Genomic DNA, 14,022 nt, shown 5'->3' with positions numbered 1-14,022 from the left:
GTTGTGTGTATGCATCAGAGCATGTCACTGTGTATGCATACCTGAGTTTGTGTTGCACCAGGGCAGCGGTGGCTCCTTGCCGGTGGAGCCTGAGCCTGCCAAACTCCTTGTAGCCGCGGTAGTACTGCTGGATCAGCACGGCCGCCCGCCTGCTCTGCTGGAACTTCTTCTGCTCCTGGTAGCTGCGGAACTTACTCTGGATAAGAATGGCGGCCTGCGTCATCTTCTTATAAAGTGCATACTGCCACAAAAAGGACCAGAGAGAGGAGGATATACAGAGTCAGGAACAGGGGGTTGGGAAGACCCAAACGATGGCCTCAAATGCACACATATATTGCCTGATTCATACTATATGGCCAAACCAAACCAAGCCAAACTAGGCTGACCTGGTTAGGCATTCACTATAGTTGCTGGAAGCGTGCTGGAAAGGAAAATAGACTAGCCAACATAATAGGGCCCTAGAGTCGGCCCTAGAGTGTGAATCAGGCAATATTACTGGACTGATGTAGGTTATGAGTATCAATATAACCAAGTCAAGTGTGATAATCAAGTGAAGCTAGGTAGCATTGTTTCATCATCTGAGACAGTCAAAAAAACAAGCAAATTTTGCCATGTGTTCTGCCCTCTGGTGGCTTTGAGTCTCTAGTGACTCTTATCAAGGAGTGCCATTTTAAACCCTAAAACTTTTTTTACAAAAATAACCATTTAAAAATGAAAGACAGTGAAAAGATGTTACCTTCAAGGCTATCCATGTTAGCTTGTAAACAAAGCAAAGGTGAGATTGTGAATCACAAACAGGCATGAACAAGGATCAGCCTGAGCCTAGAAAAATGGACTAAACTGAATAAAGTGAAACGCTTGTCTAAAAGTCCCTAATTAATGTATTACAATCTGTCCTGGATCTAACCAGTATCTGTAAGGTCATGGAATATGGACAACACATCTCCATGTGTGTTGTAAGGGGCTGACTGTACCCAGCTTACCTGTTTGTATTTCTTGTAACAACGCTGAATGACTGCTGCAGCTACTTCCTGTTGCTCTCTGAATGGGCGTCCCTGTGAGAGAGTAGAGTAGGAGAAGTCAGAGGTCAGAGTATTGGAAGTGGTGTAGTAGTCTATTATAGAGGGCCACTGCTCCCTGAGGTCCCTTCCTGGGCCCAGGGCCCTGGTTGTCTGGAGGACAGACAGAGGACCTGAGGTTGAGGACGCTGGGGGAGAGGCTCCATCCTGGGCTGGGAGAGAAGAGAGGTAGCTGGTGGTGCCAGCCCAGTGTTGCTCTCCTCCCCAGTCTCAGCTGGCAGAGGGGTAGAACAGATGACTGTGAACGACAGCGAACAGTTTGAGACGTGGAAAGTCATTAAAGCTAGCTATGGGGGATAGGTAGCAAGGTGAGGAAGTGGGGCAGGTGGGGGCGAAGTGAGGCTGGGCGGGGTGTGTGGAGCTGGTTAAGGACAGGCAGCAGAGGGCACCACACACATTATTTAAAGAGTAAGAGAGAGAGGGAAAGAGAAAGAGAGGGACAGAGATAGAGAGATTATAGGGAGCAGGGAAGACGGAGCAGTGCAGTCGTTCCTTAAAGCAAGGCCATGCTCTGCTCGAAGCAAACTTTGCCCATGCTGAAACCACAGGGACCACATAGTTTGAGTGTGTCTTAGTGAGACAGATACAGAGAAAGAAAGATGGGATAACATATGAGGGTTAATTAACCTATTAACATAATCCATTGATGATTACTGGGTGAGCATAGATACTCAGAACACTTGGACACAGACCAGGATGTAGTTTTGTTCATATAGCAACCTTTCCAGATTCAAGGGACCCATTCATAACTTGACATTTCACCTGATAACATTAAGGTCAACACCACATCAAAATAGAGTGGAAGTCCTAATAACGTTGCTGTACATTGTTTTGTACAGCAGGTTTGTTACTGTGTGTGGTACCTCATCCCGGCCTGTACCTTGTACTTGCGGAAGGCAGTTTGGACGAGACGGGCGGCCTCGTACAGCTCCCTCTGCTCGGGGTCGGACAGGGTGAGCTGGGCCAAGTCTCTCTCCACCTTGTTGTTAGAGGCCTGGAGGAACTCGCTCCAGTCGGCCGGGGAGGGCAGGGTGGGCCTCTCCATGGACCCCTCCCTCAGGGGAGACCCCCCTGGGCTGGGGCTGGAGGATGGAGTCAGAGGATCACTGTACAGAGATCTGGAAGGTGAGAGAGCCAGGGAGGAGCAGGCGATGGTGACAGTTTAAAAAGTAGTCAGCTCAGGGTTGTCATTTGAAGATATATACTGAACAAAAATATAAAATGCAATTATGCCCTAATCTATGGATTTCACATGACTGGGAAGAGGTACAGCCACCCACTGGGGAGCCAGGCCTTGCCAATCAGAATAAGTTTCCCCCCCAAAAAGGGCTTTATTACAGACAGAAATACTCCTCAGCATTTGGAGGTCTTGAGGTAGCGTGGTTACACGTGGTCTGCAGTTTTGAGGCCAGTTTGACGTATTGCCAAATTCTCTAAAACAACGTTGGAGGCAGCTTACGACAGAGAAATGAAAATAAAATGATCTGGCAACAGCTTTGTTGAACATTCCTGCAGTCAGCATGCCAATTGCACGCTCCCTCAAAACTTGAGACATCTGTGGCATTGTGTTGTGTGACAAAACTGCACATTTTAAAGTGGCCTTCTATTGTTCCCAGCACAAGGTGCACCTGTGTAATGATCATGCTGTTTAATCATATTCTTGATATGCCACACCTGCCAGGTGGATGGATTATCTTGGCAAATGAGATATGCTCACTAACAGAGATGTACAAATTTGTGCTCAAAATTTGAGAGAAATAAGCTTTTTGTGCATATGGAACATTTCTGGGATTTTATATTTCAGCTCATGAAACATGGGACCAACACTTTACATGGTGCGTTTATATTTCTGTTCAGTGTAGTTCCAATAGACTACTGCTATGTCAAGCACAGAAAATATTTTGTAAAACATTTAGGGTCAGATTCCCAGATCAGAATTAAGCCTACAAATACTCCGTTGCACATTAGACAAGGTATAATCTTCATTTGCGTACAGGAAACCAGACCTAGATCACATTCAGTCCAGAGTGCGTCTCTGTTGTGTTGCTCACCGTAGCTGTATGATGCTGGGAAGCTGCTCCATGTCTCCGAGGTAACTGGCCAACCAGCTCATGGTGTTGCTGACCCCAGCACTGTCCAGGGGCACTCCATCCAGGGCCACAAAGTCCTCCCTTTTGATTCTCTCTGGGGTCGCCTCAATGATATGCTCTGCCAGAGTCATCATGTTGTCCTGCAGGGGGAGAATCACCCAGGATTGAGTATACTATAGATCACACACTTAGCACATTGTCATGTCATTGCCTATTGTCTTGTAAACTCTGCTTTTTGGTTATTGTGCAACATTCTTATTTTCATTGTCTGAGATGTTTCCACATTATGAGGGTTGAGTGTGAGAATTCAATCTAAGGAACAATGAACATTAAACATGATCCATGTCAAGAGGATGATTATGATCATAACGATCACAATAATTGTTATTGTTATTGCTGTGCTGTCCTCCCTCTCATCTCCCAGGCTCAGCCTCAGTAGCAGTGTGACTGTGATGGATGGCAGAAGGCTCCCTTGGCTGTGAGAGCCGATCAATGGATGGAGTTTATTATGTGGTGATGGAGGTCCACGCACTGCCAGGGAGGCCTAGGTTCTATGTGCGTGTGCGTGTGTGTGTGCGTGCGTGTGTGTGTGTGCGTGCGTGCGTGCATGCGTGTGTGTGTTGACTTCACACGTCAGGGCGTCCAGTGGCACGGCCCAACAGAGCTGCAGGTGGTCAATTTCAATCTTCGTGTCATGTTTATTAACTGACAGTCCAGATTGATAGACTTGATGTTGCATCTATGACATGCTACAGATATGTTGGTCTGGTAAACTAGTGTGAATGTAAGTGCAATGAGCAGGCGGATGAACAGGGTTGGCAGTGGTGTGAGTGGTAAACAGTAGAGTAACTGTCTTCACTAAAGACATGGTAAAAAGTACAGTAACTATCTCTAGCAAACGTATGATAAAGAGTAGACTTGAATAAAGAGACAGTGGAGAGTAGGGTGTGTTCACTGACCTGCAGGTTGTCCATCTGCGTCATACAGTCCCGGTTCTCCAGGTGTTCTCTGTAGGAAAACAGCTCAGTGTCCACCATCTCTCTCTCAGCCATCACCAGCATGTTCCCCAGCTGTTCCCTCTGTCTCAGCCTGCTAGCCAGCTTCTCCTTCCCCAGGCTGCTGCCCCCAGAGTCCCCTGAACCCTTTCTGCCTAAGCCCCTGCTGGAGAAACCCTCCCTAGAGCTCCACTTGGCTACCCCTGCTCCTCCAGAGCTTCCCCCACCCGAGAGACTTTTGTCTGGGCTGAGGCCCTCAGGGGACGGGCTCTTGGTACTGAAGGACAGCTTGTGGAGCTGCTGTTGCTCCAGGCTCAGCGGGACAGACATGGCCTTGTCGGGCCTGGCCTGGAACAGCTCCGGGTTGGGCTTGTGTTTCTTGGCTAAGGGAAGGTCTCGCTGGCACTCACTGCTGTAGTAGTTGGAGGGTTCAGATCTCGGCCTTCTCAAGTCTGCAGAAGGGTTACAAGATACTATTTTAGAGCCATTTAAGCAAACTGTATCAACAAAACTTTGTTGTCTAAAGGTATTTTCCATTGCCCCTTTCCCCCACTGATACCAGTGTGGGGCCTCCTTCTCCTTCAGTCTGCATTGACCTGGGTTGAGGTTGGTGGAGGTGGTGGAGGTAGTGGTGGTGGTGGCGGTGCCGCCTTTCTTTCCGCCGGGCGCCATCACGCCGTCGCTGGCCCATGTGACCATCCAGCTGTCTGAGGTGGGAGCATCGTGGGGGGTTGGGGAGAAGGACATGCGCGTGGTGGGGGGCAGAGGTGCAGGGGGCTGCTGTTCCTCTCTCTGCAGCTGCTCCAGACACTCGGCCAGCTTGGTGTGGCCGCGGGAGCGGGCGATGGACAGGGGCAGGCGTCCCAGAGAGTCAGGGATGGCCAGGGCCCGTCGGTCCCACTTATACAGGACCACTGCCGCTTCCAAGTGACCCAGGGCACACGCCCACATCTACAGAGAACACAGCAGGGGCACAGGTCAGAGGTAGCAGGTCAATGGACACCGAGGGATGGCTCTAGTAACTAAGTTCAACTTCCAAGTGAATTCTTTATGAAACAATTTATTGGAGACTTCATGAAAGACCCCTGCAGTGCTTTCATGAGATAAAGCTCTCTATATCTTACCAGAGGGGTGCAGGAGAAGTGGTCCACATTGAGTGGGTCCACCTCCAGCTCCAGGTCAATGCTGTCTGCATGCTTGGTGCTGGTGGGGGATAGAGAAGAACACTGTTAGACTCTTAGACTAAACTCTGGATAAAATAGATAGATTCGTGCTTTATTGACAGCTTTTTAATACATTATTTTCTAGTCCTAAACTAGTTCCATAATAGATATTCCTAGGTCCTAGGGTCTCTCTGTACGGTATATTAACATTACATTTAGAACCAGTCAATAAGAGGCCTCTGAAGTTCTCACTCACCGCCACTTGATGAGTGTCTGGATGAGAGTGGCGTAGCCCTGCCCAGCGGCCAGGTGGAGCAGGGTCATGCCCCTGAAGGTCTTGGAGTGGATCAGGTGTTTGGACTTGGCCCAGCAGGCCCGGTTCATCATCTTCTCACACACCACCACCACACGGCTCTCAAAGCTGCTGCCCGCCTGACCCTGCCCTGACACACACTGACAACACACACAAACACAACAGGTGTTACTTTCAACTACAACACCAACACTTTACAACACTTTACAACACCTGACACAGAGTATGTTTTTTCCATGTAATCGTCTGTAAGCCAAATATCTACCAAATACAGTACATCAAATGAAATAGCACATTTCCTATAGTATGATGTACCTTACCTGTGTCTGGCTGTTGTTACCACCACTACCTCCTCCTCCTCCACCTCCTGCTCCTCCTCCTGCTCCTGCACCTCCTCCGCTGCCCTGCTGGTGATGGGAGGCCATCTCTGCCATCCGTCTCTCCATCTGCTCCAGGCGCTCCAGGATGGACATTCTGAACTGGTTATCTGCAACATAGGCACATAACACACGTCAGCATCCATAGACCTACAGTATAATATATGGTCAACAGTGACACCCAGTTAGTACTGCCGCATGGTACCTATAAAGGCATCTGTAGAAATTGGACGAACTTTCCAACACAGACACACACACACACACGTCAGCACCTATTAGTGATCCTGGTTAGTCCTACTAGTGTCTTATGGTACTTATGAAGGCATAAAGACAGTATCTGAAACACAGGCACATACACTGAGTGTACAAACACACAGGTCTGCAAACCAGTGTCCACTACAGTGTCATATTGCATACATGCTGAACATGTAGGCATTTATACAGAATCAAGCCTATCGGTAAGCACATTACATACAGTATAAGATTGAGTACTGTCCAACCGCACAACATGTCTAACCACACCATGTCCAACCACACATCATGTCGAACCACACACCATGTCTAACCACACAACATGTCTAACCACACACCATGTCTAACCACACACCATGTCTAACCACACACCATGTCTAACCACACACCATGTCCAACCACACACCATGTCTAACCACACACCATGTCTAACCACACCATGTCCAACCACACACCATGTCGAACCACACACCATGTCTAACCACACCATGTCCAACCACACAACATGACTAACCACACACCATGTCCAACCACACACCATGTCGAACCACACACCATGTCTAACCACACAACATGTCTAACCACACACCATGTCTAACCACACACCATGTCTAACCACACACCATGTCTAACCACACAACATGTCTAACCACACACCATGTCCAACCACACACCATGTCTAACCACACACCATGTCCAACCACACAACATGTCTAACCACACACCAGGTCCAACAACACACCATGTCTAACCACACACCATGTCCAACCACACACCATGTCCAACCAAACAACATGTCTAACCACACATGTTCAACCACACACCATGGCCAACCACACACCATATTCAACCATACACCATATTCAACCACACACCATGTCTAACCACACACCATGTCCAACCACACACCATGTCCAACCACACAACATGTCTAACCACACACCAGGTCCAACAACACACCATGTCTAACCACACACCATGTCCAACCACACACCATGTCTAACCAGACAACATGTCTAACCACACATGTTCAACCACACACCATGTCCAACCACACACCATATTCAACCACACACCATATTCAACCACACACCATGTCTAACCACACACCATGTCCAACCACACACCATGTCTAATCACACACCATGTCTAACCACACACCATGTCTAACCAAACACCATGTCTAACCACACACCATGTCTAACCACACACCATGTCCAACCACACACCATGTCTAACCACACAACATGTCTAACCAAACACCATGTCTAACCACACACCATGTCTAACCACACACCATGTCCAACCACACACCATGTCTAACCACACACCATGTCTAACCACACACCATGTCTAACCACACAACATGTCTAACCACACACCATGTCTAACCAAACACCATGTCTAACCACACACCAAGTCTAACCACACACCATGTCTAACCAAACACCATGTCTAACCACACACCATGTCTAACCAAACACCATGTCTAACCACACACCATGTCTAACCACACACCATGTCCAACCACACACCATGTCTAACCACACAACATGTCTAACCACACACCATGTCCAACCACACACCGTGTCTAACTACACATCATGTCTAACCACACAACATGTCTAACCACACATCATGTCTAACCACACAACATGTCTAACCACACAACATGTCTAACCACACAACATGTCTAACCACACACCATGTCTAACCACACACCATATCCAACCGCACAACATGTCTAACCACACACCATGTCTAACCACACACCGTGTCCAACCGCACAACATGTCTAACCACACACCATGTCCAACCACACACCGTGTCTAACTACACATCATGTCTAACCACACACCATGTCTAACCACACACCATGTCCAACCGCACAACATGTTTCACCACACACCATGTCTAACCACACAACATGTCTAACCACGCACCATGTCTAACCACACACCATGTCCAACCGCACAACATGTTTCACCACACACCATGTCTAACTACACATCATGTCTAACCACACAACATGTTTCACCACACACCATGTCCAACCACACAACATGTCTAACCACACAACATGTTTCACCACACACCATGTCCAACCACACAACATGTCTAACCACACAACATGTTTCACCACACACCATGTCCAACCACACACCATGTCCAACCGCACAACATGTTTCACCACACACCATGTCTAACTACACATCATGTCTAACCACACAACATGTTTCACCACACACCATGTCCAACCACACAACATGTCTAACCACACAACATGTTTCACCACACACCATGTCCAACCACACAACATGTCTAACCACACAACATGTTTCACCACACACCATGTCCAACCACACAACATGTTTCACCACACACCATGTCCAACCACACAACATGTTTCACCACACACCATGTCCAACCACACAACATGTTTCACCACACACCATGTCCAACCACACAACATGTTTCACCACACACCATGTCCAACCACACAACATGTTTCACCACACACCATGTCCAACCACACAACATGTTTCACCACACACCATGTCCAACCACACAACATGTTTCACCACACACCATGTCCAACCACACAGCATGTTTCACCACACACCATGTCCAACCACACAACATGTTTCACCACACACCATGTCCAACCACACAACATGTTTCACCACACACCATGTCCAACCACACAACATGTTTCACCACACACCATGTCCAACCACACAACATGTTTCACCACACACCATGTCCAACCACACAACATGTTTCACCACACACCATGTCCAACCACACAACATGTTTCACCACACACCATGTCCAACCACACAACATGTTTCACCACACACCATGTCCAACCACACACCATGTCCAACCACACAACATGTTTCACCACACACCATGTCCAACCACACAACATGTTTCACCACACACCATGTCCAACCGCACAACATGTTTCACCACACACCATGTCTAACCACACAACATGTCTAACCACACACCATGTCTAACCACACACCATGTCCAACCGCACAACATGTTTCACCACACACCATGTCTAACTACACATCATGTCTAACCACACAACATGTTTCACCACACACCATGTCCAACCACACAACATGTCTAACCACACAACATGTTTCACCACACACCATGTCTAACTACACATCATGTCTAACCACACAACATGTTTCACCACACACCATGTCCAACCACACAACATGTCTAACCACACAACATGTTTCACCACACACCATGTCCAACCACACAACATGTCTAACCACACAACATGTTTCACCACACACCATGTCCAACCACACAACATGTTTTACCACACACCATGTCCAACCACACAACATGTTTCACCACACACCATGTCTAACCACACACCATGTCTAACCACACAACATGTTTCACCACACACCATGTCTAACCACACACCATGTCCAACCACACACCATGTCTAACCACACACCATGTCCAACCACACACCATGTCTAACCACACACCATGTCCAACCACACACCATGTCTAACCACACACCATGTCTAACCACACACCATGTCTAACCACACACCATGTCTAACCACACACCATGTCTAACCACACACCATGTCCAACCACACAACATGTCTAACCACACACCATGTCTAACCACACACCATGTCCAACCACACACCATGTCTAACCACACACCATGTCCAACCACACAACATGTTTCACCACACACCATGTCCAACCACACAACATGTTTCACCACACACCATGTCTAACCACACACCATGTCTAACCACACAACATGTTTCACCACACACCATGTCTAACCACACACCATGTCCAACCACACACCATGTCTAACCACACACCATGTCTAACCACACAACATGTTTCACCACACACCATGTCTAACCACACACCATGTCCAACCACACACCATGTCTAACCACACACCATGTCCAACCACACACCATGTCTAACCACACACCATGTCCAACCACACACCATGTCTAACCACACACCATGTCTAACCACACACCATGTCTAACCACACACCATGTCTAACCACACACCATGTCTAACCACACACCATGTCCAACCACACACCATGTCTAACCACACACCATGTCCAACCACACACCATGTCTAACCACACACCATGTCCAACCACACACCATGTCTAACCACACACCATGTCTAACCACACACCATGTCTAACCACACACCATGTCTAACCACACACCATGTCTAACCACACACCATGTCCAACCACACAACATGTCTAACCACACACCATGTCTAACCACACACCATGTCCAACCACACAACATATACACCACTCATGTTCCATGATATGTTCATCTTCATCTAACATCTCATCATCTATGAAAATAAATGTCATCTGAACCTAATCATTATTAATCACAAGTACAGGGATAACAATAACATCAATCATTAACTTCATCACAACAATTGCCTTTAGTAAAATAACATTTAAGGCCCATCAATCACCCACTAATGGCTACATGCACAGGAACTCAGTCATTCTTAAAAGCCTCTCATCCTACAGTACTCTGTCATCACAGACTAATTTGAAATGGATGATTGACCAGAGAGTGGATGGTGTACACACACACACACACACACACACACACACACACACACACACACACACACACACACACACACACACACACACACACACACACACACACACACACACACACACACACACACACACACACACACACACACACACACACACACACACACACACACACACACACACACACACACACACACACACACACACACACACGGCCCTAGACACTCTCTGAGGGGAGTCTGCAGATGAACCCTCACTCCTACTGATGAACCAACTAGTATATTATGACCAAGATTTCTAATTCCTGTGTGTTCTGCCCCAAAACATTCCATTGGCTTATATGGTAGGAGGGCTGAGAGTCACTGGACTAAATCAATCAACAAGCACCAGTCCATAGTCCTTTGCATGCATAAAAATGTATTTTATGCTTGAAGCCACAGAAGTCAAATCTAATGATGAGGACTAATTGGAGAGAAAAAAGCAAGTCAAATGGGTGGAGTAAGAAGCAGGACTGCACTCCATCAATTGCGTTAGAGGTCCCTTTAAACATTCTCAAGAGCTGTAATCTGACCTGTAGTTAGAGAGCTTTAGCACTCACACCAAATCCATTACACCATATCCTCTTTCACATTTTAGTAGATGCTCTTACCCAGAGCGACTTAAGAAGAGATACTGGGGTTAAGTGCTTTGCGCAAGGGCACATTGACAGTTTTTTTCACCTAGTCAACTCTGGGATTTGAACCAGCAACCTCTTGGTTACTGGCCTAACCCTCTTAACCACTAGGCTACCTGCCACACTAGAGGAGAGAACTCTATGCTCAAACAAGCCCACACACACACACACACGCAAATGCACACACATACACACACACACATACACACATACACCCACACAGACTGCTGTGCATAGACAGTGGGGTGTGATGCCCAGACAGTGAGCCCACTGCAGCAGGAGTGTGGAACACTGCATTAGCATACCTCATTTAGCCACTGTGAGGCTGTTTCTGTGGCAACCTGCTGCCGAGTAACTAAGCGACAGGAACATGCCTCTGTGTATATGTTTTGTTTCCTTCCTGCGGCATTGGCTTATTGATGAATGGGAGGGCAAGAAAAGCACTATGTTATAATAATGGTCATAGATATTTTATTTTTCCAGAGGGGACACTGCAGTAATGAACTTCCTAAGTGGGGAGCCACCACAGCAGGGACCCTTTGACATTTACACTACTGCCGTATCTTGGCAGTCAGTTGAAGGCAGAAGCTCTTGGAGAATGAATGTCATGCTTGGGTTCCCTATAAGTCAATATAAAAAGAGGTCAAGTAATTGTTAGTGTTACAAGAAAAACAATACAATCAAAGGCCAGTAAATTACTGCTATTACTGATGATGTGTGGTGGTTAGAAAATAGCAAATGGACGTTTATCCCACACACCCTCCTTGTGTCTCTCCACAGCGCTCATACTGTCACCAGCCAACACTGACACTGTTAAATTACAAACCCCAACAGTGATACCTTTCATTATCTCTCCATAGGTGGCTAAGGGAAAGGTGATGCTGAGGGCTGTAGAGGTACATCAGCCAGCCTATACCCTAGTGGTAGGAGGGGGAAGGTGTGGGTGAGAGGGAGGGGGTTAGGTAAGTCATAGCCCTGCAGCATGTCTAGGCACCAGGGTTATGCTCTCTGAGAGAGGGAGGAGAGAGGGAGAGGGGGAGAGAGACGGTGGCGGGGGCAGGAGGAGAGGACTAGCTGACATCTCTTTGTTCAGACACACTGCTGCAGTGTGCTGCAGTGCAGATGATGTCATTGCCACCTGATGCCTGCTGCTCTGAATGTGATGAACGTATACTGCAGAGGGAGGGGAGGAATGGAAGAGGGGAAGGGAGGGAGGAGGAAGGGGAGGGAGGAGGGGAGGAGACAGAAGAGGGATGGAGGAGGGGAGGGAGGGAGGAGGGAAGGGTAGGAAGGGGAGGGGAAAGAGGAGGGGAAAAGAGGAGGGGAGGGAGGAGGGAGGGACAAGGTGAGGGAGTGAGGGAGGGAGGAGGAGTGAGGGTGGAAGGATAGAGGGGACCATGCAGCCAGTGAAAACAGAAGTACAACAACACTCTGACATCACCAACACCCTCCTTGTGCTTTGTTCCTCCCTCTCTTGACAGTGTGTGATAGCACACGTCTATACTGTCACTCCCACAGTTAGGCAACTAGGCAGCAGCGGCACAGAGCTCTGACTGACAGGGAGCCTGGCACATCATATGAACAGTAACTCACTAATCACTTGCCCCAGAAAACATATAGAGACATGTTTTAGCTGACAAACAGGAGTTGCTCAAACTGGGTTTCTGTGTTTGAGTGAGCGATGGTTTTGTCTAAAAGACCAACGTAAATGCAGAAGGCAGCTCTTGTGTTCTACATAACATTCTATGACCTCCAGATCTTGTCTGTTACTTCCTTCACACCCGCTGATAATCCGAGCCCTCTAGTCTAGAGTGAGTGAGGAGCATGGGAACTCTATAATAACACCACTGCCTGAGTGCTCTAGTGTAGAGTGAGTGAGGAGCATGGGAACTCTATAATAACACCACTGCCTGAGTGCTCTAGCCTAGAGTGAGTGAGGAGCATGGGAACTCTATAATAACACCACTGCCTGAGTCCTCTAGTCTAGAGTGAGTGAGGAGCATGGGAACTCTATAATAACACCACTGCCTGAGTGCTCTAGTGTAGAGTGAGTGAGGAGCATGGGAACTCTATAATAACACCACTGCCTGAGTGCTCTAGTCTAGAGTGAGTGAGGAGCATGGGAACTCTATAATAACACCACTGCCTGAGTGCTCTAGTCTAGAGTGAGTGAGGAGCATGGGAACTCTATAATAACACCACTGCCTGAGTCCTCTAGTCTAGAGTGAGTGAGGAGCATGGAAACTCTATAATAACACCACTGCCTGAGTCCTCTAGTCTAGAGTGAGTGAGGAGCATGGGAACTCTATAATAACACCACTGCCTGAGTCCTCTAGTCTAGAGTGAGTGAGGAACATGGGAACTCTATAATAACATCACTGCCTGAGTGCTCTAGTCTAGAGTGAGTGAGGAGCATGGGAACTCTATAATAACACCACTGCCTGAGTGCTCTAGTCTAGAGT

At 47.6% G+C, this 14,022-nt stretch overlaps 1 protein-coding gene across 6 annotated transcripts in view; it reads right to left on the bottom strand.

The window, feature by feature from the left end:
- LOC124032085 (calmodulin-binding transcription activator 1-like) overlaps positions 1-14,022 on the bottom strand; it is a 67,553-nt gene that overhangs the window by 26,403 nt on the left and 27,128 nt on the right. For 3 of the 6 annotated variants that reach the window (XM_046344157.1, XM_046344158.1, XM_046344162.1), the window contains 10 exons: positions 5,961-6,127; positions 5,584-5,780; positions 5,289-5,367; positions 4,761-5,115; positions 4,129-4,616; positions 3,131-3,309; positions 1,960-2,197; positions 984-1,055; positions 737-757; positions 42-241 (listed from right to left, as the gene is read on the bottom strand). In XM_046344157.1, coding sequence (XP_046200113.1) covers positions 42-241; positions 737-757; positions 984-1,055; positions 1,960-2,197; positions 3,131-3,309; positions 4,129-4,616; positions 4,761-5,115; positions 5,289-5,367; positions 5,584-5,780; positions 5,961-6,127 — 1,996 coding nt within the window. The remainder of the gene's footprint in view (positions 1-41; positions 242-736; positions 758-983; positions 1,056-1,959; positions 2,198-3,130; positions 3,310-4,128; positions 4,617-4,760; positions 5,116-5,288; positions 5,368-5,583; positions 5,781-5,960; positions 6,128-14,022) is intronic. The other 3 variants (XM_046344159.1, XM_046344161.1, XM_046344160.1) reach the window with 2 other exon arrangements.

This window comes from Oncorhynchus gorbuscha, linkage group LG03 (genome assembly GCF_021184085.1).
Source record: "Oncorhynchus gorbuscha isolate QuinsamMale2020 ecotype Even-year linkage group LG03, OgorEven_v1.0, whole genome shotgun sequence".
Taxonomy (NCBI): Eukaryota; Metazoa; Chordata; class Actinopteri; order Salmoniformes; family Salmonidae; genus Oncorhynchus; species Oncorhynchus gorbuscha.
The sequence above is the reverse complement of the archived record's forward strand: the minus strand, read 5'-3'. Positions and strand labels throughout refer to the sequence as shown.